Genomic DNA, 27,265 nt, shown 5'->3' with positions numbered 1-27,265 from the left:
CACAAGATGGCGCTGTTTGTCTCATGTGGGAGATGTGTTCATTGACAGGGTAGTCAAATCAAATAATATTAAAAATGACCAGAGGTGTAAAAGTGCTCGTAGTTTTTACTTACTCTACGTAAAAGTAGCAGTACTTAATTGTTACTACTACTCCGTTATAAGTCAAAGTTTTACATTCAAGATCTTACTTAAGTAGAAATATGAAAGCATTGGCATCACAATATAGGCCTACTCAAGTAGCCTACCAATATTTACTGATAAATAAAGAACATTTCTATCTCCATTTGTAAGCGGAATCTTGTATAAAAACAAAAAGCTAAAACATTTTTTTAAGACTTTATTTTCTTTTTGTTTGTGTTTTGGAAATGTAAGAAACATAAGAACCATCTTTATCCTCTGTTCCTTTTACACATGTTGCAGGATAAAGTTATGATAAACACAAGCACAAGAATTCCAATCACTGCTGAGAAGCCAATCAGGACATCCATTTGGTTATTCTTCTCTGAATCTGCAAACAGACAGAAAACATATTCAGACAAGAATGTGAGGCATAATAGAGCATATGGGGCTGCACATTGCTGATTAAAGCTAATAACAGAGTAAAAACAGAAAGGGAATTACATATCTTTTTTTTACCTTTGGCTGTTTGCTTGATTGTGTCGACATCTTAGAAAGGGCATGAACCTTGTGCATACTGATAAGATATAACTTAGATAATGTAATACAGCCTGTGTTATGTCAGGGTTGAAGTGTTGCAATACATGTCAACCTTGTGAGGATAAAAATGATTTTATTAAGATTAGATCAAGGTGTTGATGTACTCGCTATTGCAAACTGATAACGTATGAAAAACTGTGTATCACATATAGAAACTACTATAATCAGAGCTGTATTTTCACCTGAAGTTATCTTTAATGTTTTACAAAAAATCTTGCCTGGGGTCCACCTACTAGCTTTCCCAGAGCATCTTACAATCTAGATTCTATACCATGCTGCTAAACTGTATAAAGATACACAACACGTCTCTAGTTCCTCCCACTGAACGAAAGTGAGGCCAAACTAAAAGGAATTGGACACTGTTCTGATGGTCCATTATTCCAATAGTTAGAAAATACTCAGTATGTTTCCTTTGTTAGTCTGATTGTTAAGGCATGCAAAGTGAGATTGTTTAGGGTAAAGTATTTGGGTAAGGGTAAGAATATCATAGTAGACCAATCACAAGCAAGAGTAGGGTTGGTCATGCCGCTATTGTGGAAAGTAATTCAACCCGTGCTTCTGTTTGTGTGTATTTGTAGTGCCTTCGGAGCTATAGGCAAGGGAATGGACTGTCGGAGAAATTGACTTTTGGTCCAATGGAACATTTGTCTATTTTGTTAGTTTGCGGGCTTAATTTTTAAACTAAAGTATCCCTTGACAGAGAAGCTCAGATGGATGTGGCAAATGTCCAATCCCTGGATAATAAGCTGGACGAACTCCGTAGCAGGGTGGCATTTCAACGGGACATTAAGACCTGTAATGTTTTGGTTTTCACGGAGACTTGGCTCGACCCCACGATACCGGACGCCGCCATTGCTCCACACGGATTCTCCATTCATCGCCAGGACCGGACAATAAACTCAGGGAAGAGCAAGGGAGGAGGTGTCTGCTTCATGATCAACAACAACTGGTGCTCAGATGTGGAGATCATTTCTTCGGACTGTTCTCCCAGCCTAGAGCACATCATGATCGGATGCCGGCCTTTTTATCTGCCGAGGGAGTTCACATCTGTTGTTCTAACAGCAGTGTATGTTCCGCCGCACGCTGACAACAACACAGCGCTGGAGGAGCTGTATGGGATTATCGACAGGACAGAGACTTCACGGCCAGAGGCCGCATTTATTGTGGCCGGGGATTTTAACAGAGCCAACATGAAGAAAGTCCTGCCGAAATACTATCAGCACGTCAGCTGCCCCACGCGCGGTGGAAATACACTGGACCATGTTTACACTCCTTTCCGGCATGGATATAAAGCCCTCCCCCGCCCCCCCCTTCGGCAAGTCAGACCACATATCTCTTCTTCTGCTCCCTGTTTACCGGCAGAGACTGAAGAGGGACCGACCTGTGACAAGGACAGTGCAGCGTTGGTCCGAGCAGTCTGACTCTGCTCTCCGCCACTGCTTTGGCATCACGGAGTGGTGTGTGTTTGAGGAGGACGATATAAACACACACACTGACGCGGTAATTTGCTACATCGGCAAATGCATCGATGACGTCGTGCCGCGGATTACTGTACGGACATTCCCAAATGAGAAGCCCTGGATAAACGGCGAGGTCCGAGCTAAACTTAAAGCACGGGCCATCGCGCACAGCGGCGGTGATTTGGATGAGTACAGGAATTCCAGGTATGCACTCCGGAGAGCTATTAGCAGTGCGAAAAGACAATACAGGGACAAGGTGGAGTCGAACTACAAGGGCTCCAACGCCAGAAATATGTGGTCTGGACTAAAAACAATAACAGACTACAAAAGGACAACGAGTGGTGCTGAGGAAGTGTCTGCATCTCTCCCAGATGAACTGAACACATTTTATGCACGCTTTGAGAAGCCCCCGGCTGTGGAGGCACCAAAGGCCCAGGATCCCTGCTCACTGGTTTTAACCAGTGCAGATGTGTGTAGATCTCTGAAAAGAATCAACACACACAGGGCTCCAGGACCTGATGGTATCCCTGGCCGTGCTCTCAAGGTGTGTGCAGTTCAGCTGGCAGATGTGTTCACAGACATTTTCAATAGGTCACTGCTCCAGTCTGTAGTCCCCACATGCTTTAAAGAGTCCATCATTGTCCCTGTCCCCAAAAAGACAAAACCCATCTGCCTCAATGACTACCGCCCAGTTGCACTCACCTCCATCATCATGAAGTGCTTTGAGCGGTTAGTCAAAACTTTTATCACCTCCTCCCTCCCTGACTCACTGGACCCCCTGCAGTTTGCCTACAGAGCAAACAGGTCTACGGATGATGCCATCTCCCTCACCCTCCACACTGCCCTCTCCCACCTGGACCAGAGGAACACTTATGTGAGAATGCTGTTCATTGACTACAGTTCAGCATTCAACACCATTGTGCCCTCCAAGCTCATCATTAAGCTCAGGGACCTTGGGCTCAACAGCGCCCTCTGTGACTGGATCATGAGCTTCCTGACGGGCAGATCCCAGGCAGTGCGGATGGGGAACATCACATCCTCCACCTTGACCCTCAACACCGGAGCCCCTCAGGGTTGTGTGCTCAGCCCTCTCCTCTACTCCCTGTTCACGCACGACTGCGTGGCCACACACAGCTCCAACACCATCATCAAGTTTGCTGACGACACGACCGTCATCGGCCTGATCACAGACGGCGACGAGACGGCGTACAGAGAGGAGGTCAGAGCCCTGACATCTTGGTGCCAGGACAACAACCTCCATCTCAACGTCAGCAAAACAAAGGAGCTGATTGTGGACTACAGGAAGAGGCAGAGAGAAGCACACACACCCATCACCATCGACGGGACTCCTGTGGAGAGAGTCAGCAGCTTCAGGTTCCTCGGGGTTAACATCAGTGAGGACCTGACATGGACACATCACACCAGGGTCATATCCAAGACGGCTCGACAGCGGCTCTTCTTCCTCCGCAGGCTGCGGAAGTTCAACATGGACTCCAGGATACTCTGCAACTTCTACAGGTGCACCATCGAGAGTATCCTGACTGGCTGCATCACCGCCTGGTATGGCAGTTGCACCGCCCTCAACCGTAAGACTCTACAGAGGGTGGTGAAAACTGCTCAGCACATCACCAGGACGGAGTTGCCATCCATGGAGGACCTCTACACCCAGCGGTGTAGGAAGAAGGCCGGTAGGATATTAAAGGACCCCCATCACCCCAGCAACAATCTGTTCTGTCTGCTGCCGTCTGGCAGACGGTACCGCAGCATCCGGACCAAGACCACCAGACTCAGAGACAGTTTCATACCACAGGCTATAAGACTACTGAACTCCTGAGCTGTGTGAATGTCTACTCACATCTGTTTATAGTACACACATACATATATATTATACACATCTGCCATACATATCTGTTTATAGTACACATATCTATATATTATACATATCTGTTTATAGTACACATATCTATATATTATACATATCTGCCATATACATCTGTTATACATAATATATGCATCTGTCCATACCTCCTCATTCAACAGTGTAAAGTATTTAAATACTCTCAATGTATTCCACATATATATATTTCACCTCCTCAAATCTGTATTGTTGATATTGTAAATATTCTTCTCTCTTTTTTACTATTTTATTTATCTTTTGCACCATGTATGTTGAGTTGTTGGAGGAGCACGCGACATAAGATTTTCATTGCCAACATATACGCTGTATCTGCTGTGCATATGACAAATAAAAACCTTGAAACCTTGATGTATCCGATCATTTTTCAAATAAAACCGATTATCAATCAAATATATTTGTATCATCCTTCTGTGCGGCTGGGGACCGAATGACCGACGACCAGTACTGGTCGTCCCTTAAGAACTAAGTAAATGATACAGTAAAATATAACTGTCTGGCGTGGCATTAATGGTGGTATATCTATATAAGTTTATATGTTTACACTTACTGTTGTTGTCTCCTCCTGTGTTATTCCTATTAACCAGCATGTGTTTGGTATTATCCAGGTGTCCATCATTGATCTCCGGGTTTATTCCCAGTAGATGGCACATCAGAGCGTACACGTCAACGAGCTCAATGGGATCTACCACCCTGTTTTTCTCAAAGTCAGGTCCCACCACTCTGAAGAACGCTTTCATTTCCATGGCTTCATTATCAAAGCCGTGGTCTCCTTTGATGAAGTGCAGAGGTAGAAACTAGATGGACAGAGAAACAAGACATTCCATGAGAAACAAAGTCATATAATAACTGTAGGCCTTTATTGACTTTCCTTGACTACAAACACTAAGGAAATGGACTTGAGGTTAGAGAGAAGGGGGTAGATTTAACACACACAGCTGAAATGCATTTAAACTGGAAGTTGAAAGGGATCCTGTTTGGTGGCACTTTTTTACCCTAATCAAATAATTTCTGACTTTTCATTTCTGACTTCTTCGAGCACACATAGATTCCTTCTGGACCCACTCAATATAGCATAGGTCCAGTCAAAGAAAATTGCCTGAAGCAAAGTTCTGGAACATCATAATATCTAACTTGCGTTATGAATTAGTGTCATATTGAAGTAGCCTAGTCGCTGTATCAACATCTGCATTTTAATATTTAACTTTTGTTTCTGGCTGATGATCAGGCCTGGCGCGGTGGGAGGGCCAGGCCCTCCCATTAGACACTTATGCCCTCCCCCCCAAACACTGTTTTTTTTTTTACCTATGCAGTTTAGCGCTACGATGTAGGCTATGTGATGTTGGATAGTAAGTCAAATTCATAAAATATATCCTACGTCAAATACATGTAGAGTTTCGTGATTTGTGATTACTCCACATTTAGACCAAACTCTATTCAGAACAAATCAAGCAAGCAAGTTGTTGCACGTAAACACTGCTCTGCCGCCTATTCTGGAGGGTTTTTTTGCATTCTGTAGCCTCCCATTTCTGTTTTAAATGAGAAAATGGACATCCGAAATTGGCTTAAAACCACTCGTAGGTCTAAGGATTTATCAACAACAAATCATGATGAAAGGGCTGCAGCCAATGGTGCTGCTGGCGATCCTGCACCTGCTGTAGCAGTAGATAGCCTTAACGTTGCTAGCTTGAGATGAGTTAGCGCAACTTCCTTGTCTCGCTACACATCACCACCAGCGTTGCCACACCCTGTACCACACCCACCGGCGCCAGCTTCCTCCTCCTCCTGCCTCCACAACATACCCTACCTAGCAGCACATCAACAGGTACTGCTGCTGCTCCCGCTATTGGGCCAGCAACCATACACAACACATTACACAGTGCATAATGTGTTGTCACTCTGAATTATGTAAATATGTTTGCTGCTGTGGTCAGCAGTTGCCAAAGTTTAAGGACCAAGCAAAGCTGCTGCTGTCATGTTTTTAATGAGAATTGGTGCATTGCTCATGCGTCCTGTGTTACCAGTGTTTGTGCCGTTGTGCACACACTTCTGCAAAAGGGGTTTCTATGTTGGTCTTTGTTTTGTGCATCTTTACGCAATGCTGCTGGCCATGATGTTTGATGTTGTCTATATTGTGCTGTGGCACATGCCGGTTTGTGGGCCCTCCCATGAAAACCACATGCCCTCTCTGTCGATCCGTTCTGGCGCCGGGCCTGCTGATGATGCTGACATAGGTATTTGCTTTATTTTGTCACAAAGCTCTAAAGCTTTATAATTTAATGATTATAGTTCCAGGTCTGGACTAAGACTGCCTGTAACTGACCTATGGAATATGGTACAAAAAGTAGCTTTTCCTCACCCCATTGACAACATATCCAGGGTCAGCGATGAGAATGATGGGCAGGAGTCGAGGATGGTTACCGTAGTGCATTCTAGCTGGCATCTCCTCCTTTTTGTACACATGAAGGTGAGGGTGGCTTCCTTTCAGAGCACTGTAGACCTTCTCCAGCATCCCCTCTTTGGGAAGCAACATCCCAAGAGGACCATAGTCCAACAGTTGGAACTTGATATCCTTGAAACTAAAGCCAGGGATTTTAGAGAGGATAATCTTATTAACTTGTCCATCCCGTAGAATAGTAGTCATCCCGTGGTCTGCAGTGATGATAATGTTGAGCTGGTCAGTAAGGCCATGCTCTCGGATCTTATCCCGGATGTAGCCCACGGTACGGTCTACTTGCTTGACCATCTCACGGCGTTCTGGGGAATCTGGTCCAAATTCATGCCCAACCAAATCTGGTTCTCCGAAGTACAAGGAAACAAAGTCCAGATCCTGTTGGTGGAACCATTCTCCAATCACCTTGTCAATGTTCAGCCTCCAATCGGTCTCATTTGAATGATCATAGAAACCAGATTCCACTTGTCTAACCCCGACATTCTCCCCTCTGTAGGTAGCTGCTGTTCCAGGGAAATGCAGAGAACCTGCTTTTAAACCCTAGAAGAATAAAAAACAATTGAGTTCAAATGGATAGACTCTTGTGACTTCCTCATAGAATTTGATATTACAGATGGATGATAATAATACATTGAGGTACGAAATTAGAAAAACAAAACATATCTAAACTACCTGTCTCTGTGCTGTTATCCAGATGGGTAAGCTGCCGTTGTCCCAGTAGCAATCAACAAACTGAGCCTCGTAGTACTGCTTCTTCTGCTGAGTGGAAGTGTTGAACCAGATGTTGTGGATTACTCCGTGGTTCTCAACGTAACGCCCTGTGGAAAGGTAACAAAAACAATTAAATACACTAGTTCAAGCTTCTTTAGTTGGTGTGATCTTGGCCAGGAGTTCTGTCTGTCAAATTACATATTATCCAGTTTTAAGAAAGGATTTTACTATACACTGTTTAGAACGTGTCCCAGGTGTGTAAGGAGACTCACAAAGTGTCAGAAAATACAACCCTCTCTCTTTTCCTCCTTGCCCAGAACTCTTAAAACGGGGGAACAAACGAGCTGATCCAGATTTGCTGTCCTTATGACGTAATAAGGAAAATGTGGGCTGGCTTTACATTGAACTCCTGGCAATGTCCCGCTCCTGTGTCACATCACGACCAAACCCCCAGGAAATGCTCAGGAATTTGAAAAAAATATTCGTAGTGGCCAAACTCAGGGTACTACAACTTCCGTCCGTGACGTCACGCGGCCCTGAAAGTATTTTTTCCATTGACTTTCATTGAGAAAGAGACGTCTGTAAATCGGTTGATATCTTTTTTTAAACCAAATAAACTGCCCAGTATGAACGCTTTTATAGTCCTTATTAAAAACATTAGGTCCTTAAATTCGTTAAATGCGCCAAAATCTGAATACAGATTTATGTTCTCACTCCATTCATTCAATGGGGAGTTTTGTATATAACATTAAAAGAAAGTAAGGAAATGTGTGTTTGGTAGGTTATTTCTTTGATGTAACTATGCTTCTTGGCAATAAATCTTATACCGTTGGAAAGCCTGTTTTCTTACCTTTGAAATGGTGCCACATTTGTGAGGAACATGCATTTGTGGGAGGAGCAGCAGAGCTGAGAATTATTTTTGGACAAATCTCCTCCTTATTGCCAAGAAGCATTGTTACAACAAAGAAATAAGCTACCAAACACACATGTCCTTACTTTTTGTGTTAAGTTTATATAGGGACTGTTGCAAAGACCAAGCAGTTTATAAATAAGCTTTAAAAACAAACAAAAAAACGAAGCGCCATTAAAGATTTTTCAGACTTTTATTTGAGTTTTTTTTTTTCTTTTAATCCAACAGATGCTGATTTGAAACCATTGTTATGAAAAGCTACGGTATTTTCCTGTTTCTGCCAGAGAGAGGGGTGTTTGTCCCAAAGCTTGCAGCTGTGTTTACACCCTCCACCTGAAAGAAGGGAGCCTCATTTAGCTGAGAGTGCCATTCTGTCATGGAGTGGGAGTGGGTAGGGATGTTTTGGAATTGCGACAGAGTAATCTTCACTTCTCTGCTCCACCCACTCCTCATTAAGAGGATTGTGAGCAGGTGTGGAGAGCCACACACCTCGAGCTGATCTCCACAACAAGGTAGAAAAAGGCAACTGAGGAGTTCAGTTAAGAGTGGCATATGCAGAGAGCAGAAGGCACCAAGTCTCAAAGTGTGTGCATACATTAGCAACCCAGCTAAGATTTATTTTGTTCTGTGGTTTATTCATTTTGATTTTGGATAACATAGCCCCCCCTCTCCCCCCCCCCTTCAATGATACCTGGTCCTTTGTTTGATTGCTGCATTACCACTTTTCCCCTGTTCTCTTTCCCATTCTGTTTTCTTTTACAGTGGTCAAATATACACAATCTAACAAACTTCTACTGAGCTTGTTGAAAATCTTCAAGAATAAAGCTACAATTTTATGCTATATTGTTTAACCAGTGAGTTGACAGAATGCATGCATGACATTGTGATGCATTTACATACAACCTTGGAGTTTACTGCTAAGTCTTGGCAGATTTGCAACTGCAAAAAATAAAATGCTAAACTGTTGCATTTACCTGTCAGCATTGTGAAGTGAGAAGAGCTGGTAATGGTCACAAAGGGTGGAGTAGCATAAACTGCCTTCACCCCATCCAGTGCCATCTTATCCAAGTTAGGGGTTTCAACATCGCGGTCATAGTCCCAGCGGAAGCCGTCGAAGGAGATGAGCAGCAGCTTGTTTCTGGTGGGGTTGTTGGAGCCTTGGTGAGGTGCAGCAGCACAGGGAGAGCTAGCACCGAGGCATAGGACAGCAAGGCAGAGCAGCAGCATGACTTAGAACCTACACCTGAAAATCTACTTTATGTAACCCTTTTTCAGCAAGGTCAGCTTTGTCTCCAAATGATCTATCCGTCTAGCCGCTACCGCTCTCAATGTCTGAAGAGAAGACCTTTTATTTTCTTACAGCAGAATGACTTGAATTAGCCTGAAGCAAATGTCCGGAACTCATTCTAATCAATGCTTGTGGTATTGATTGCAGCCCTTATCAACCTATAATGAAATCTTTTATACCTTTATTAGCAAAGTGCAGTGATATGACAGGGTTAACGTTTGTCTATGAAGAACAAATGTCTGAGAATAATTCTCAAACATTGACCGCAAAACAAAAAAAAAACGATTCCCGTAAAGTTCCTTTTTATTGGTTGGATTTATTACTTTTTTGACTTAAAACGAAAAAAATAATAAAATAAATAATTATAATAATAATAATAATAATAAAGCTTTATTTATATATACTTATTATAACATTTTATCTACAGTTATTCAGAAAATTCATTACAAGCTTAAGTTATTCTTCACCTGCTTTTTTTCCCCCTAACGTAGAGGTTTTCTATTAAAACAACGTTTGTATTTTTCATCACCACATTTTATGCTCACTGTTGCACACCAAGCAACATTGCAGACAGCCAAACAGTACACCCACAAAAATGCATTACAGTTATTGACTCCAATATTTGGCACTTTTCGCTATAAGTCTCTCTGTTATTGAATAGAGTTTGAATAAATATGTATGAAACACAAAAATGATTTGGCATAGCAAAGGTTCTAATTCATGTGTAGCTGAATTCAACTAATGTGAAAATATGTTACCATATTGGTTCCAATAGAGGACAAAGTAAATGGTTTATTAAACCCTAAATCAATGGGATGTTGACAGCTTCCACTTTAAACTGTATTTCCTGTTTGTCACCTAAGGAAAACTAATACCAAGAAGATTTGCTGATGCAATGTTTTTTAATGTTCTCTTTTATTTACAGCTCTGTCATAAAGCAGTAATAATATGGTATCTTTTGAAAGCAAACACAGAATAATAATGAGGTAAATATTAAAGAAGGATAATATTTTGGACAAGACAGTGGGGTCATGTCTTTGCCATACTCAATGTAGAATAATGCTCTCCCAATCAACAGAGGATAGTTCAAAGGTTGCAGTTTAGCTTAGTTTCTAGGCTCCTAACGGAGAGAAATGACCCAGAAATACCCAAGTGGCAGCAATGATAAGAGCTGCTCGGATTCTCTCGATGATAGGAACGGAGCTTTGAAACTTCCTTTATAATCTCCATTGAGTTTAGGAAACACTGGACCTTCCTATTTTAAAGGAAAGGAGAAAATGCTGTCCAACAATGCCTTGCAGCAACGTTTACCGTGACACAACATTTGGCCGTTCACAGATCATGAAAGTTACGGTGCTTATTAAGCGTTTTACAAGTTATACCCTAACTTACCGAGGTGCTTTGTTTTCAACACTATAATAATCAAAAGGAGAAATATGAATGTTACTTTTAAATTAAAATAGAGTCAACATTTCACATTGTTTACAGAGTTTTATTGGGTTTCTTGAACCTTTGTTCGACATGTTATAATGGTGGTATCCACAGTAATAGATGTTTAAGGCCCAACAAGTTTATAATAAATACAAATGTATCACCAGCAGTATTATAGGATTTTAAGGTCATTTCCTGTATTAATAAAAGGATAAAATAAGAACTACACAAATCTACCATTGTATTACTCAGCTTTTTATATAAGGTGTTAACTAGCTTTTTGCAAAGTTGATACAACAAAAAGGATAAAGCCATCACAATGAATGATAGTCGACGGCAAAGCGCTCAAAAGGCTACACTTAAAAATGTCTCTGTATTTCAAATCTGAAAATGTGTTGTGATCTTAATGAAAATATACACAGTCACAATCTTGGGATAGATTTGCCATATTTTGTCAGTCATGAAAAAATGGTCAAAAGTTCGTCCATCAGATCACGTACATGTCATTCGTTCCATGGACATGGTAATATTTAGTGCTTCTGTACCATCATTTTGTATCTGTCATTAATGGGAGGATATGGATTGAATAAGAAGAATTTTGGATATTTTTAAAAACTGCTTTGCTTGATGTCTGTCTTTTCTTCACCAAAGTCCCCAGATGTACGGTCCATGTTGAAACTGAGAAAGACAGAAAAGACCACAGAGAGGTGAAGTGAGAGACATGTTGAATATGCATTGATGTATTAGAGAAACAAATAAGGGGGACCTGGCCAGGAGAGAGCAACAAGTACATTAAAATGGATTCCATAAGATGATTACAGCATGTTACCGGCTTTCTGCTTGGTTCCTTTTGCACCCAGCATAGGAAGTGGTCATTATGAACACCACTACCAGAAAAACAGTCACTGCAGTTATACCGACAACCACTGGAGACAGGTCATTCAGTCCTGGATGTGGAGACAGAGGGCAGAAATGTTTTATAGTTAACCATCCTGAAGAAACAGACTAAAACACAGACAAGGTGTTGTGCAAGAGAGCTAGCTCAAAGTTCAGTTATCACAGATTAAAATGAACAGGTTCACCATCATGATTGAACTATGAATTGAATTTAATTCTCAGTCCCCGTAAATAAACAAGTTCACCTTCATTTGTCGTGCAATTTGTAATTTGACTGATTTTATCAGTTCTTATTTGTTTGAAGACCAGGAGGGAACAGTTTGCACTAAAACATGAGATTGGTGCCATTGGAATCGTCACTACTTGTCTCTTTCACATATTTATTGATCTGGATTTGGCACTTTCAGAAGCTGTGTGTTGCCTTCAGTAGTTGTGTGCAGAGAGGAGGAAATTCTTCTCTGTTTGTGTTTGTTCTATGAATGTCAAAAAAGTGTGAAAAGGGTTAGGCTTTCAAGATTTGTTGTAAAAAAAAAAATCTTCCATGCTGTATGTAATACAACATTTGAATTTACTAACAAAAAAACATTACATCTGCATGATAATGCCAAGACAAGGTCAACATAGTCAGAAAATGGGTATCATGATGCCATTAGGATCTCTTATTCATCTGTAGCTTATCGTGTGTTGTATAGTACAAAGCTGCTCTATCTGCTATCTTAATCTGATTGGTTATGATTTACAGTGTCAAGTCAAAAGTCCATCATATGGCTATCATCTATTTCTTATCAGTTTATGTTACTTAAAGTTATTATGTGTAGATTTTATGGGATCAATATCTTTTAAAGACCTGTGATCCTTTCGCCACCAAGTGCAATTCATATTTACAATGCCCAGGGAGCAGTGTGGGGGTCCACTGTTCTGCTCAAGGGCGCACAGGTGGTGAACTGGCCCCTCTCATTCCAGTCCACACTTTTTACTTGCTCCGTTTGGGGACTTAAACCGGCAACCATCCAATTCCCAAACCAGTGACCAGGCCTACTTACTGCCACACTGAACAGCACATTCCATAATTTTGCGACAAGGGAAATAAGAGATCAGATAGTCCTTAGTCATTATTTTATTATCTTCCATGCTTATAAAGTAATCTGATTTAAGGTCTCGCACCAAGATGAGGGTGCAAAAAACTAAAGGTTGGAGAAATTACAAACTGATTCTGACTGTGTTAAAGCAAAAGGCAACTCCTTTTGGAGTCAGGAGAGAACATAGATAAGGAGGCAGGTGGTATAACATGGCTTTCATACAATTTTTGACCAGTGTTGCCTTGGATGGAAGACAAGCCAACTCTATCTCAAACTGCAATGATGTGTGCGGAAACACAAAACAGAGACCAACCTTATTACTGAATGGATTTTTCATTGTCATAGTAACTGTAACACATTGTAACAAACCTGATATAATGTTTAAAACACCTCTTGTCCTCTAAAAAAACAGTTTCCCTCATTATTAACAAAAAGATGTACACCATATTGTTTCTTTGGTATAAGAGTTTGCCCATCTTGAACCAAGCTGTTCCATTACATAGCCTGCTCCTGTCTGATGCTCTAAATGACTTTGAGTTATGTACATCGCTCTCAGTGTTATAATCAGTCAAAATGACAGAAAGCCTTCAGGTTTTTCCAAAATATTAAGCTACTCTACCTTTTTGTCCGGTATGTGCTTGTCCTGAGAAGAGATCTTTGTTGCAGCTCAAATTCCTCATGAGCCCAGTTAATAAGCAAAACTTGTTTCTACCTGTATTATTATTTCGAATGAATGGTCAGTTCATTGAACTATCTCTGACAGATCTACCTCTTTTCTAACTGAATTGACTTGTAATTTGCTACACAATTAGCATGACACTCCAAGCTGATGCTAGAGTGCAGTGTTTTCCATTGACTATCTCAATGATGTAGCACTGTTTCGTTATTTTGTTGATGCTAAGAGAAACATGCTGTTTTAGTTTTTTGGCCAACCAATGGGGTAGTGGCCTCTGCTCTTTCAAAATGATCACTGACGAAAAGTCCTCAGTTACATTTTTTTATGTTTGATGGCGTGAATGTCTGCAGCAAACGTGACACAATCGTGCATCTGTAAGTGTGTATTGCGATAAACCAAAAAGTAATTGTAGCATCTGGAATGTCAAACCACAGCGTTTCTTACCGCGTTTGATTTTTTTGGGGGCCAGCATGTCTTTGGTATTGTCCAGGTGCCCATCGTTAACTTCTGGGTTTATCCCCAGTAGATGGCACATCAGTGGGTACACGTTGACCGTCTCAAATGGCGGGACCACCAGGTTTTTCTTGAAATCAGGTCCCACCACCCTGAAAAAAGGCTTCATGTCCAACACTTGATTGTCAAATCCATGTTCTCCTTTGTGGAACTGCACAGGGAAAAACTGTATGGAGAGAAACAAGAGCATTAGATGGTACATTTTGATATTCTTACTATCTGAAATGAGGAATTAAACTCAAATAAGCTAATGGTTTATTCTAAATGATTAATTCCTTGAGTTCCTACAAAGCTTTTCAACCTTGAAGTTGATTAAAGAATTGCTATTAACACGATTGACACCATGATGGTTCCAGCTGTGGCAGTAGGCCTTTAAATGCACAAGACATCTCTAATGACAGCGAATAGTTTCTCAGCTCTCTTACCCCATTGATAACATATCCGGGATCAGCAAAGAGGATGATGGGCAGGAGTCGAGGATGGTTACCGTAGTGCAATCTAGCTGGCATCTCCTCCTTTTTATACACATGAAGGTGAGGGTGGCTTCCTTTCAGAGCCTGGTAGACCTTCTCCAGCATCCCCTCTTTAGGAAGCAGCATCCCAGCAGGACCATAATCCACCAGATGGAACTTGATATCCTTGAAGCTGAATCCAGGGATCTTAGAGAGGATGATCTCTTCAACGGTTCCACCTCGTAGAACTGTAGTCATCCCGTGGTCTGCAGTGATGATAATGTTGAGCCGGTCAGTAAGGCCATGCTCTTGGATTTTGTCCCGGAGGTAGCCCACGGTACGGTCTACTTGCTTGACCATTTCACGGCGTTCTGGGGAATTTGGTCCATATTTGTGCCCAACCAAATCTGGCTCTCCGAAGTACAAGGAGACAAAGTCCAGATCCTGTTGGTGGAACCATTCTCCAATCACCTTGTCAATGTTCCGCCTCCAATCGGTCTCATTTGAATGATCATAGAGAAAAGGTTCCACTTGTCTAACTTCCACAGTCTCCCTTCTGTAGGTGGCTGCTGTTCCAGGGAAATGCAGAGAACCTGCTTTTAGACCCTGGAAGAAAATAAAACACAGTTACCCGAAGATATCACAGCCATGAAACAAGTAGTGTACTGAACTACCTGTCTCTGTGCTGTTATCCAGATGGGTAAGCTGCCGTTGTCCCAGTAGGAATCAACAAACTGAGTTTGGTAGTATTGCTTCTTCTCCTGAGTGGTAGTGTTGAACCACATGTTGTGGATTACTCCGTGGTTCTCAATATAACGTCCTGTTGAAAAGAGGAAAGCCAGGTGAAGAGATCAAGCCTGGCTAAAGAACATTAAAATTCCTATTAGATTATCCATTTATATGAGGGTACTGTGTAAAATCTTGCTGCACTTATGAATTTGCAAATCTATTCAGATCAAAAATACTTTTAGCAACCATGAAATTGTTTACAGTAGCAACATTGGTTACTACTTTGGTCCAAACAAACAAAACATCTTGAAAAACATCTTTTGGATAACCATTACATTTTTGGCAGAATTGTATGGTCCCGAAAGGATCTTATTTTGATCCCCTGACTTTGATTGTGTTATTGTAACAGCAAATGGCAAAACATGTATTATTTAAAATGAATTGATGCAGATATATTTAGAACAGACCTGGTAAAAACATGCCAACATGATCAGAGAGTGAACATATACATCCAATACTTTTCATTTCATTGTAGCATTTCAAAATATAAAGGGTTTTCCTCATAGTTTGGATTTAAACAGTATATCAAACTGTATATATGTATGTGGTCTATATATATACCACAAGTCACTGCAGTTGCTTGCAATGGATTTTTGTTTCAATATTTGACAATTTATGTGATGCTATACATAGCATCACATAAATTGACTACAGTCTGATACAACCAAGCATGTTACATTTGAAGTTGTCATCCTTTAATACCCTAAAGATCCCCTTCCAAAGTCAGTCTTGCAGTGTAAAGCTTGTTTTAACATGAATTCTCTGACAAATTGTAAGGTGCATATAACTCCCCATATCTTCTTCACTGTATTTTAAACAAATTAAATAATGACTTACCAATATCTTGAATCCACATTTTCCTGAAGACTCAATTACGTAAAACAGGCTGTACACATGCAGATTCCTGATGATCTGAACCATGAGTCTTTGGAATCTATTTTTTCTAAAAATACAGCTGGGAAACAACAGCATCTCTGTCTGAATGTTTTATGGAGGAACAGAAGTTGTACATTTAAACTTGTAAATATTTAATAAATAATATAACAGCTTCTTGTTCTCTAATTTCATTTTCGTACCGATGATCTCTAATGCATTTTATTGTTAATATGTTCTGAAATTTTAAATTAAACATCTTATCAAGGTTAATAGTTTGAGATGATTTTCAGAATACCTGTGAGCAGGGTGAAGTGTGCTGGGCTGGTGATGGTGAGGAAGGGTGGGGTGACGTATTCTGCCCTCACCCCGTCCCTGGCCATCTTATCCAGCTTCGGGGTGTCCACGTCCTGATCATAGTCCCAGCGGAATCCGTCAAAGGAGATGAGCAGCAGCTTGTTTCTGGATCCCGCAGCAGCTCGCGGTGGGACGGCAGCAGACAGAGAGCTGCCGGTGAGGCCGAGCACAGCGACGCAGAGCAACAGCATTACAGAGGACGCACACACACTTCTGGTTACCTGCCTGACAGTGCCTGCCTTTTTGACCTTTTCTCTGTGATCTGTTTACAAACGGTTTTGCACATTGGAATATATATGGTTCTATTACCTGAGCACCTGATCTGAAGCAAATCAGACAAAAGAAGTACTCCACCCATAAGATACACCATCTTATCTTATCAACTCATAAAGAAATCAAATCAACATTTACTGTCTTGGGTTGTAGGTTTATGACTCCAGAACACAGCAGAGGGTCACTACAATGGATCAAGTGCACAAAACTGCTTCACTCAGCCTGATTTAAATTTGCTCTCAGACCTGAGGTTCAGTTCATCTGGTCTGGACAGGATGAAACGTTTACAAAAATAGCCTTTAATAACTCTTCATGGACCATTTACTGTACTTTGGACTAGTACCATAGCAAGATGAACATGGGACCCTTCAGGAAACGACTTTAAACAACCCCTCATATTTTTGTATGTCAGGTTAAGATTCAATATTCCATTCCACAAACTATTGTGGGCTGAGGACGTGTTTATGAGAAATACAAATGCATTTGCTTAGGCAAGTGTAGCTGCCCAATTTGTTCCTGTCTGGGGGTAGGGGTGGGAGTGTTAGTTTTAGGGTTTTTCCGTTTCTGTCTTAAATGTCATTTTGTATTTCATTTGACTTACTTTAAGGGTATTTTTACTTTGTTATTATTTTCATCATCAGGTCTTCTTTTTGTTACTTATTTTACAGCTCTTTTATTTGACCACTGCATTTTCTCCTTTAACTTTGTTACGTGTGAAAAAGCCAATAAATAAAGATTTAAAATAAAATAAAAAAGAGGATTTAAGATTCACAGAAACACAATAGCAATAATTTCAAAATGTTTGTATTGAAAATCTGAACTCCCACGCTGCTTCAACAATGCAACATACAACATATTTAAGACATAAAAGACAAAAAACAAGTCAAATGCATTAATAAATAAACACTTTAGACACTATACATGAAAAAGAAGGACACACTAAAAACAAATCATGAAATATTGCGTATTTTAATAATATATAAATACATATTTAGATTGTACATTGAATGGACTTACAAAATTGCTCATGTGAGTATAATCTGACTGTTTTTTAATATTATTTTTTGTACAAGGACTCTCAATGAGACAGGTTTCACTAAATAACATGATGTGCGGGACAAAGAGAATATTGCACCTGCAGTAAGTGATGCAGACTCCCATGTACATTTTTCCAATTAATCATATTACCAAAAACCACTGACACAGCTTTAGGGACCCCTGGGGGTCTGAGGCTGCAGGGCGGCTGGCTGCTTTGCTTATCTTTTAATCCAGCCATGTGTAAAAAAAAAAATAGAGGAGTAAATGCACCCTGTTCTGTTCACCTACGCCTGTCCGAGGGTCACTTTCCTGATTTGGAAATGTATTGGTTGTTTATGTTTACTTACTTGAGAGTAAGGCTGTAGTCATTAGTGCTCCTGTACAAGGTCCATAACCTTTATTAGTTAGAATGAAAACAAAATGTTGGTACTTACTAATTTGAAATAGTATAGTACCAATGTATTTTAGATCTGAAATACTTACATTTTGTCCGTGTAGCATCAAGAATTTATATAATAGTCAATGTGTGACTGATGCAGACACACTACAGACACATAAAGTTACACATCCACACAAATATTCTCAACATTTGTTTTTCTAAATATTTATTTATTAAAAGCATTTTGTTCATTTTACAAACACACAACAACACAACCCCAAGGCACATACAAAAGCAAACTAACAAAAAAGGTATTCAGGACATACAGTAGAGTGGCAGTGGTGTTCAACCAATGATCCAACTGACGGATCTGAACCAGCACCCCATGTACATAATTGCACAGTATGGTATATACCACACTGACATATGCCCATTCATCACTGCAATACACGTACAGGAAATGAGCAGTTAAGGTAAAGTATTATAAAAAAAAGTGTTCACAGTCCTTCATCTTTCCAGCCACCTATATCAATATTATTATTTTCAAGAAAATAACAGAAAATACTCCAGATCTTCCAAAACTTGTGTAGCTTGTTTTTTGTTGTGTAACTTATCTTCTACAGAGCCAAGTACAAGCATATTCCCTTCAGTCATTGTGCTATGACACAAGTTGTTTCTGTTTTCAATACACCGGCTATACAACGTTTAGCCTCCAAAAAACAGTATTCAATAAAGATCTCACGCTTTTAGAGGTGGCAAATTCTTCTGGATAAATATGCAATCAACATATTTCGGGGTTAAGGAGCACCTCTTCGCCAATTACTCAACTAACAGTCTCTAACACTTTCTTCCAGAAGGCTAGTATTTGTGGGCATTCCCACATGCAGTGAAATAAAGACCCTTTTTGATGCTTACATTTAAAACAAGTGTCGGGAATATTGAGGTTAAAACGGTGCAGCTTGGCTGGGGTAACATACAGTGTACTTAACCATTTGTATTGTAGTAGTTTAGAGTTGGCGTTTATGGTTTGTGTTTGAGCTAAACTACACGCTTCCTCTGTTATATTCTCCTGCAAGTCTGTCTTCCAAGCTTGTAAGATGTTATGTGATGATTTTGTAGATTTACTTACAAAGAGGTTATACAATAAAGAAACCTGCCCCCTGGAGTACAAAACATTCAGTGCACATTTTTGTAAAGTGGAAAGAGGAGGCAGTTTCAGGCTGTTACATTGTCTGCTCAGGATAAAGCTTCTCAGTTGCAAATATGTAAATAAATGTTTTGAAGGAATTGCATATTTGGACTAAAGTTCTTCAAATGACATTAGAATAGAGCTATCATTATAGAGGTCAGATATCTTAGCTATACCCTGCGATGCCCAGATTCTGAACCCTGAGTCTGCTCTAGCAGGTTGGAAGTCATCATTACCGAAAATAGGGGAAAACTGTGATAATCCGGGAGACTCTCCCAAATATGCATACACATTGGACCAAGTCATATAAAAAAAAGTATTTTTAAGAAAGGGATTTTTTGTCTGTTTGAGTAGTTTGTTCTTATTTGCAGAGTATATATATACATTTAGGGGCATAATAATTAGGTGTGATTCTATTGAGACCCAGAATGGAGGATAACATTTTTCAAAATAAAACATCCCTGCTCTGATTTTAGCTGCCCAGTAATACCACTCCAGATTTGGTAACTGTAATCTGCCTCTATCGTATGGTAGATACAACAGTGACAGCCTGAGCCTAGGACGCCTGTTGTTCCATATGAAGTTTGAGAAAAGCTATTTGACTAATCGAAAACATGATGGTGGAGGGGACAGTGGAATGGATTGGAAAAGATACAAAAACGTAGTTAATATTGACATCTTCAGAACATTCACACGTCCAATCATAGAGATGGGAAGTTTTGTCCATCTGTTCACAAGCTGACTTTAACTAACATGGGATTATAGTTATTGGGAACAATTTTATCAATAATAGGAGAAATCTCAATACCTAGATAAGTAAAACCTTATGATGAGACCAGAAAAGGAGTGCGAATTGGAGGGTTTTTTGTCTCGTTTTCATTCATAAACATTATCACAGATTTAGAATCATTAATCTTGTAACCTGCAAAAACACCAAAAGACCCTATCAGATCGAGCAATGTGGGTAAAGTATGTTTCAAATTAGAACAGAACAAAATCACATCATCGGCACACAGAGCTATACGATGTTCTAAGTCTCCAATCCTTATGCCTTCTAAGTTGGTATTCTTACGAATTGCCATAGCCAGTGGTTCAATAGCTAGGGTTCACAACAATGGAGACAAGGGACAGCCTTGCCTCGTTCTTCGCTGTAACTGGAAAGGCTGAAAAGTCAATCCATTGGTTAAAACTACAGCCTGTGTATCAGCATAAAGAAGTCTAATCCAGCTCAGGAATTTCCCCTTTATACCAAATCTTTGTAGAACACCAAATAGATATTCCCACTCCACTCTGTCAAAAGCCTTTTCGGCATCTAATGACAGAATGGCAGTGTCCTTACACCCACATTTCTCAAAGATTACATTAAGCACTCTTCGAATATTGTGAAAGCCTTGTCTTCCCTGGACAAAGCCGTTCTGGTCAGAGTGCACCATCCTTGGTAGAAGTATTTCTAGTCGTCTTATCAATACCTTACAAAGAATTTTAAGATCATTATTAAGAAGTGAGGTTGGTCTGTAAGATCCACATAGGGTAGATGGTTTCCCTGGTTTTAACAAGAGTGTGATCACTGCCATATTAAGAGAAGGGGGGAGGGAACTGCTGTCTAACAACTCATGATACATCTCAAGTAGAGGAGGTATTAATTTATCTTTAAAGGTTTTACATATTTCAATAGGAATTCTATCAGGTCCAGGGGTTTTTCCCCCTATCATGCTGGCTATAGACAGTTCCTCAGCATCCAGGTCAGACTCTAAGAGACACCACGGTGTCCTCCTTCGGGTTGCAAAATTTAAAGAATCCAAAAATTATTTTTGTTTTTGTATAGCTGCTGCTGAATAATCTGTGTAATATAAAGTTTGATAGACATTTAAGAAAGTCTTATTGATGTCCTGCGGGTCACTGGTCTCTAAACCTTCCTCAGTTTTAATTGTATTTATTGCTCTTTCAGCTTCAGCCTGCTTAATACACCAGGCTAAGAGCCTACTGGGTTTTTCACCTCGCTCATAGTAAGATTGCTTTAGTTTCATCAGACTTTTGGCTACTTTGTTTATTGACAAAACATTATACTTGGCTCTTTGCTCATTAAGTTCTTTAAATAAGTCTTGGGAGGGGGATTTAAAATGATCTGCTTCAATGACCTTTATCTGTCACGAACTTTAAACACAATGCTGTAGGACTCAAATGCGCAACCCCAGGAGATACTTTATTTCCAAAAAATGCACGAAAAAAACAAGAACTCAAGACGCTCACATGGAGGATTAATAAACAAAATGCTGGTACGCTGGTTACTGATCCACAGACAGGACAAGACGAACTGGCACAAGACAGGGGGAGACAGGACTATTTAAACATGAGGTAACAGGGAACAGGTGGAAACAATCAGGGGCGGGGCTGACGAGGGCAGTGACAGGGAGTCAAGAGACCTGGAACGAGACACAGAAGGTGAGTACCAAAATAAAACAGGAAGTGGGAGACAAGACAAAAATGACTAAACAAAACATAAAACATGACCAACCATAGAAATCCGTGTATCATTCGTTCATTTGTTTTTCCGATTTCAAAACCAAAACCAGAAATCGGATAACGGTTCGTTTTCTCGTTTTTCCGATTTCAATACCAAAACCAGAAATCGGATAACGGTTCGTTTTCTCGTTTTTCCGATTTCAAAACCAAAACCAGAAATCGGATTACGGTTCGTTTTCTCGTTTTTCGTTTTCTCGTTTTTTCGATTATGCACCCCCAAACGGAAAATGGAAAATGAAACATTCGGATAACAAATCCTGGGAATGTTAGTTGTCAGGGAAACCGATCGCGAGCCAACAACTGACTCATGCCACAACTGATCTGTAAGGAAACATGGCTAATTTGGAGTCTCACTACGAGATGATAAATCAACTCTTTCTGTCGGGGAAAACTCACGCCGAAATGTCTGAGACATTGAAGAGTATGGGAATTAAGGGGTCCTCGGAGATGTCGGTGAGGAGATTCTGTGGCGACGTTGGGCTGAGACGGAAGGGGCACATCACAGACCAAGAGCTGGAAGAAGCTGTCCTGACATCTATTCAAAAGGTGAGTAAGCCTAGATCTAGAACTAGGCATTTGTTTGAATATTATTGCCATAGCCTTATGAATACCGAAAACGATTCAGGGCCAGATGAGCCCCAGATAGGAAATAGATCGGGCCAAACATATTTTGCCGTCTGGGCTAAACCGTAGCCGAAATAGCCTAGCCTCGGCCTAATAATTGAATGTAGGCTAGGCTACACACTTGTAATCCTTTATGACTTTATTATTAGGGTATTTGTTTGTTTGTTTAGTTGTGTGTTTATTTACTGTCCATAGACCGGTCCAACGTACGGACGGAAATTTATGACAGGGTACCTGTCATCTGTGGGGGTGAAAGTGGGTGAAATAATAAATTTGACTGTACACAACATAGGCATACTAGTATTCTGTTGTCCAACGGTGCAACAAAATGTCCTGTGGTGCGACAAATTGAATTGTGAGGGGAAAAGGTATTTTAATGAAAAATGTATGTAAAAAGTGTTGGATAGTATAACAATGATATCATCACTATGCAGCTTTAAGGATGAAATGAAGATTCCTTGAGTTTTATACAAATTATAATGAATGTAACCCAGACATTTGGGTTAAGTCTCTATGTGTACATCTTATAGTATATAAATAACATAATTCTGAATTTGTTGGGGGTATGTTTGATGTGGAAATATAATTGGGACAAACTAATATGCCTTGTGCTTATCTATCTTACCTGTCCAACATTCTCTGAATTAAATAATGGCATTCTTTATGTCATTGCACCGGTGGACACATTTTAGGACTACCACACCAAAAAGTGAATAATATGCTAAATATATGAAGAATTAGAAATGGACACATTCAGTTTTGAATTATTCACATATAAGGGAATATAATTATATGTCATTGGACATATATTTTTGAATTATTATTTTTTTCACTTTGGATTTGAGTTCACGTCAACCACCCATATACTCATACCTGGTTTTTTTCTGTCTTCTTCCACAGCAATGTGATGTTCCTGATTTGGGATCTGCTTCTCTTGCGTCTGTTTCCGAAGAGTCTTACTTTGTTATCCCACCGGACAGTGTCCTTCAAGTTCCATTGGATAGGCCACAGTTCTCCAAGACTTCATCTTTATTCCTCAACATTATTCTCTGCAGTCTATGACATCACTCCTGCTTAAGCTTCTCTACGCTGACTACCATAAGAATTAAGATTTATGATAGAGGACCCTCTCATCCCCTTCATCAACTCCCACCAGACAGGAGATTCAATCTACTACCACCAACTACAAGAACTCCTCAGCAGAAAGCTTTCTTAACGGACAATAAAGTTTATTTATCTATCTTATCGTATTGTTGTATTTTGTTGATATCACCCACGTGATAAGCAGTGTTGGGAATAAAGCATTACAAAAGTATTTAATTACTGTAATGCATTATTTATTTATTTCCTGTAACTAATGTAAGGCATTGCAGAGGGGGGAACTGTAATATATACTAGTTACAATGCTAGTAACTTAAGTTACAATACGTTTTACTGTAACCTGGATTTTAATGGTGTTCAGTGTGGTGGGTCAGAAAGCTATTCCTGAACCTGCAATTTTTTTAGTCTGTTAAAGTTACTTAAGTAATGCAAAAGTAATGCCTTAGGCCTACATTTTAAATAGTAATAGGCCTATGGTAGTGTAAGGGTTGAAAAGACAGTAGGCCTATGCCTATTGGGTAGGCCTGATCAGTAGGCTGCTTTACAGTTTTTGAGTAACTTGCCCAACAGTGGTGATAAGGTGATTTCCTAGGTCTACTCTTGTATGCCTATATGGACTTTCATGGGTTTTTCATAGTAAGCTAGCCTGATATCAGCCAACAACAACAATGCACATAACAATGGCAGACCTACGCGAATAGGCTACGATGGAGATTGCTAAAGTAAGGATTAAACATATGACGTATTTATTTAGATCAAATGCTCAAAACCCCCATGTTACAAGCTGCTTCATACAGTAGGCACCGATGATCTTTTACCCTGTGGCTCGCGATTGTTTGGTTTCCCTGACAACCAAACGAGCCCTGCCAGCCCTGCGCAAGAATCCGTGTATCATTCGTTCATTTGTTATCCGAATGTTTCATTTTCCATTTTCCGTTTGGGGGTGCATAATCGAAAAAACGAGAAAACGAAAAACGAGAAAACGAACCGTAATCCGATTTCTGGTTTTGGTTTTGAAATCGGAAAAACGAGAAAACGAACCGTTATCCGATTTCTGGTTTTGGTATTGAAATCGGAAAAACGAGAAAACGAACCGTTATCCGATTTCTGGTTTTGGTTTTGAAATCGGAAAAACAAATGAACGAATGATACACGGATTCATAGACCTGAGGCATGATGACCCAAACAAGAAACTTGACAAGACTAACATTTTTGACGAGACACAACATCATCCTTTTTTCTAATTGTTCCATCTCCAATCTCCAAGACTTACATTTAAAGCTAGTGAAGCTAATCATCTGACCTCCCAAAAAGGCTTTAAATTCGTCCCATCGTATAGCAGCAGACGTCTCATTGCCATTATTTTCAAAATAATAGTCAATTTGTGCCCCAATATATTGTATGAATTCTGGGTCTTTAAGCCAAAAGGACTGAAGACGCCATCTAGGGGAAATGACAAAAGCTTTGGGCAAACCCATTATAAATGAAACTGAGGCATGATCTGAAGTTATTATGCTATCATACCAGCCATGTGAAATTGTAGGTATCAAAGTGACAGAAACTAAGAAGTAGTCAATTCTAGAGAATGTCTGACATGTCCTTGAGTAGCAAGAACAAGTCAACTGACCAGGATGATCCCTTCTCCACACATCAATTAAATAAATTGAAATGACTCATTAATAAATTGCAACAACTCCCTTCTGGTTTGATTATGAGAGGCATCAGTCCCTGTGGATCTGTCTATTTCAGGTTGGAGAGCACAATTTAAATCTCCACCTATAATGTAACTACCAGGCAGTTCAGCCAAGGTTAAGAACATGTGTCTGAAAAATGATGGATTATCATCATTGGGCCCATACAGGTTGAATAGATTCAGCTTTACCGAGATAAATTTCACACTGAATAATGAGGTATCTTCCAAGCCTATCCTCATTGACACCAATAAGATGAAAAGGCACATAATTATGTATCAGTTATCACCCCACGAGAGTGTGAACTGAATGAAGCTGAAAAGACACGACCTGGCCATCTTTTCCTAACTCTAACTACATCATCAGGAGTCAAGTGGGTCTCTTGGAGAAAGACTATCTCAGCCTTAAGTTGTTTGATTCTACTCATGACTTGCTTCCACTTGACAAACTTATTTAAACCCCTTACATTCCAGGAGGTAAACTGAAGATCAGACAACATGCTGCAATGTTGAATAATCTGGAAGCATTATAGCGGAGTTGACTGTTGAGCCAAAGTAAAATGTAACAAAGAAAAATGAAAAATATGTGCCGATAAACATGAAGAACATTCCCATGTGTATTTCCCCGAATGAGATACACACACCCTCCCACATAATAGAGATAATAATGTGTTCTACCTTGCACAAATAGTCATTTTAATATAGGAAGAAATTATTTTTGTATTTTATTGAATTTTCTGCTGAAATCCTCACTACAGCAATGCGTCCAGCTGTCTGAATGTATGTTATGTTGTAATTTAAACAGTAAAATGAAAATATTCTGAAAAAAATAAATGGATGTTCTACTAGATGTTTTCATATGACAGAACAATTATTAACCAAATATTTATGTATAACAATAATGGAAAAAAAAGTGGAAAAATGAAGCATCCATGACTGATGTTCTCACCCTCTGCAACATTTTTGAAGGACCGTTTGCGTACACACAGAACATTTTAAATAAAGTTTGATTTTGAATGAAGCAAAACATCTGCAAGTACCTTCAAGATGGCTACAAGGTAAGCAGATCTCTTGATATTTCTCCAGATAAAGTTTAACATTCTCTTGTCAGACTGGGTACACGACAGTATTGATTATCATTACTGATACAGGCAGTTTTCCACATTTAGAAAAAATGTTAGATTTCAAATTTTCAATGAAAATATACTTCATTAATGTCTAATTATGTACATTGAGTAAAAATGTGCTTGGTCATCATGGATAGGCTAATGTTAGCAAAACATGCTAATTTTCCTCATCCTCCGAAACACCATTCTCATGTACTGCTGCAGTTTAAGGCCAGTTGCGGTAGAGAGAACTTCTGTTTCGGTAATGAGAATTTAATCATACAGGCTATATTTTAAATGTATATTATTAACTATTAATGTAAATGTTATTTACTAACTGTTGATATTTTGCTTTATATCGTGTTTCATTGCAGACAGCCAGCAAGTGACAAAAAGAGAGCTTTAGCGAAGGCTAGGCTGGCAAAATTCAGAGAAAAAGTTTACAATAACCCAGAACTGCTGGAAGAGTACAGAAGGAAGGAAAGAGAGAGGTTAGGAGTTGGAGAGGTTACAGTAAGAGTAATTAGCATATACACTATAGTCTATAGCAGGGGTTCTCAAAGTTTTGCTAGCTGAGGGCCAATTTAGGAACCCAACATTGACCTGAGGGCCGCCAAAGAAAAAAAAAATGAAAAAAAATCCCATTTATAATCATTTTAATGAACAGGTTGCATCGCCACAGTTTACATTTATTGATCCACATCCAGTAATGTGCAATAAACACATTTAATTAATAAATGAGGCTAAACCTGACAAAACTTGTGGATGGGGAAAGTTCTTTATAGAACTCGATGAGATTCTTGTCACGATATGCTGCTCTGG

The 27,265-nt window shown here is 39.7% G+C and overlaps 2 protein-coding genes and 1 long non-coding RNA gene across 4 annotated transcripts; 1 reads left to right on the top strand and 2 right to left on the bottom strand.

Annotated features, from left to right (window-relative positions):
* Positions 1–85: 85 nt before the first annotated feature.
* Positions 86–9,575, bottom strand: LOC134871246 (ectonucleotide pyrophosphatase/phosphodiesterase family member 7-like). The gene is made up of 5 exons (XM_063893936.1): positions 9,140–9,575; positions 7,217–7,362; positions 6,452–7,084; positions 4,643–4,889; positions 86–508 (listed from the first exon to the last, which is right to left on the bottom strand). The coding sequence occupies exons 1-5, from the start codon at positions 9,390–9,392 to the stop codon at positions 390–392; spliced, it is 1,398 nt and encodes a 465-aa protein (XP_063750006.1). The 5' UTR covers positions 9,393–9,575; the 3' UTR covers positions 86–389.
* A 948-nt stretch (positions 9,576–10,523) lies between these two features.
* LOC134871005 (ectonucleotide pyrophosphatase/phosphodiesterase family member 7-like) lies at positions 10,524–16,772 on the bottom strand. 2 transcript variants are annotated; one of them, XM_063893587.1, is made up of 6 exons: positions 16,462–16,772; positions 15,176–15,321; positions 14,475–15,107; positions 13,981–14,215; positions 11,676–11,831; positions 10,524–11,562 (listed from the first exon to the last, which is right to left on the bottom strand). In XM_063893587.1, exons 1-5 carry the CDS (start codon positions 16,709–16,711, stop codon positions 11,710–11,712), a joined length of 1,386 nt encoding a protein of 461 aa, XP_063749657.1. In that variant the 5' UTR covers positions 16,712–16,772; the 3' UTR covers positions 10,524–11,562; positions 11,676–11,709. The 2 variants fall into 2 exon arrangements, with proteins under 2 accessions (XP_063749657.1, XP_063749656.1); XM_063893586.1 differs by having other exon boundaries at positions 11,714–11,831.
* Positions 16,773–21,932: 5,160 nt separating this feature from the next.
* LOC134870437 (uncharacterized) lies at positions 21,933–23,210 on the top strand. The gene is made up of 2 exons (XR_010166561.1): positions 21,933–22,468; positions 22,742–23,210. It is a non-coding gene; the product is annotated as an uncharacterized LOC134870437 (long non-coding RNA).
* Positions 23,211–27,265: the final 4,055 nt, after the last annotated feature.

Source organism: Eleginops maclovinus, chromosome 10, assembly GCF_036324505.1.
Source record: "Eleginops maclovinus isolate JMC-PN-2008 ecotype Puerto Natales chromosome 10, JC_Emac_rtc_rv5, whole genome shotgun sequence".
NCBI lineage: Eukaryota > Metazoa > Chordata > Actinopteri > Perciformes > Eleginopidae > Eleginops > Eleginops maclovinus.
The sequence above is the reverse complement of the archived record's forward strand: the minus strand, read 5'-3'. Positions and strand labels throughout refer to the sequence as shown.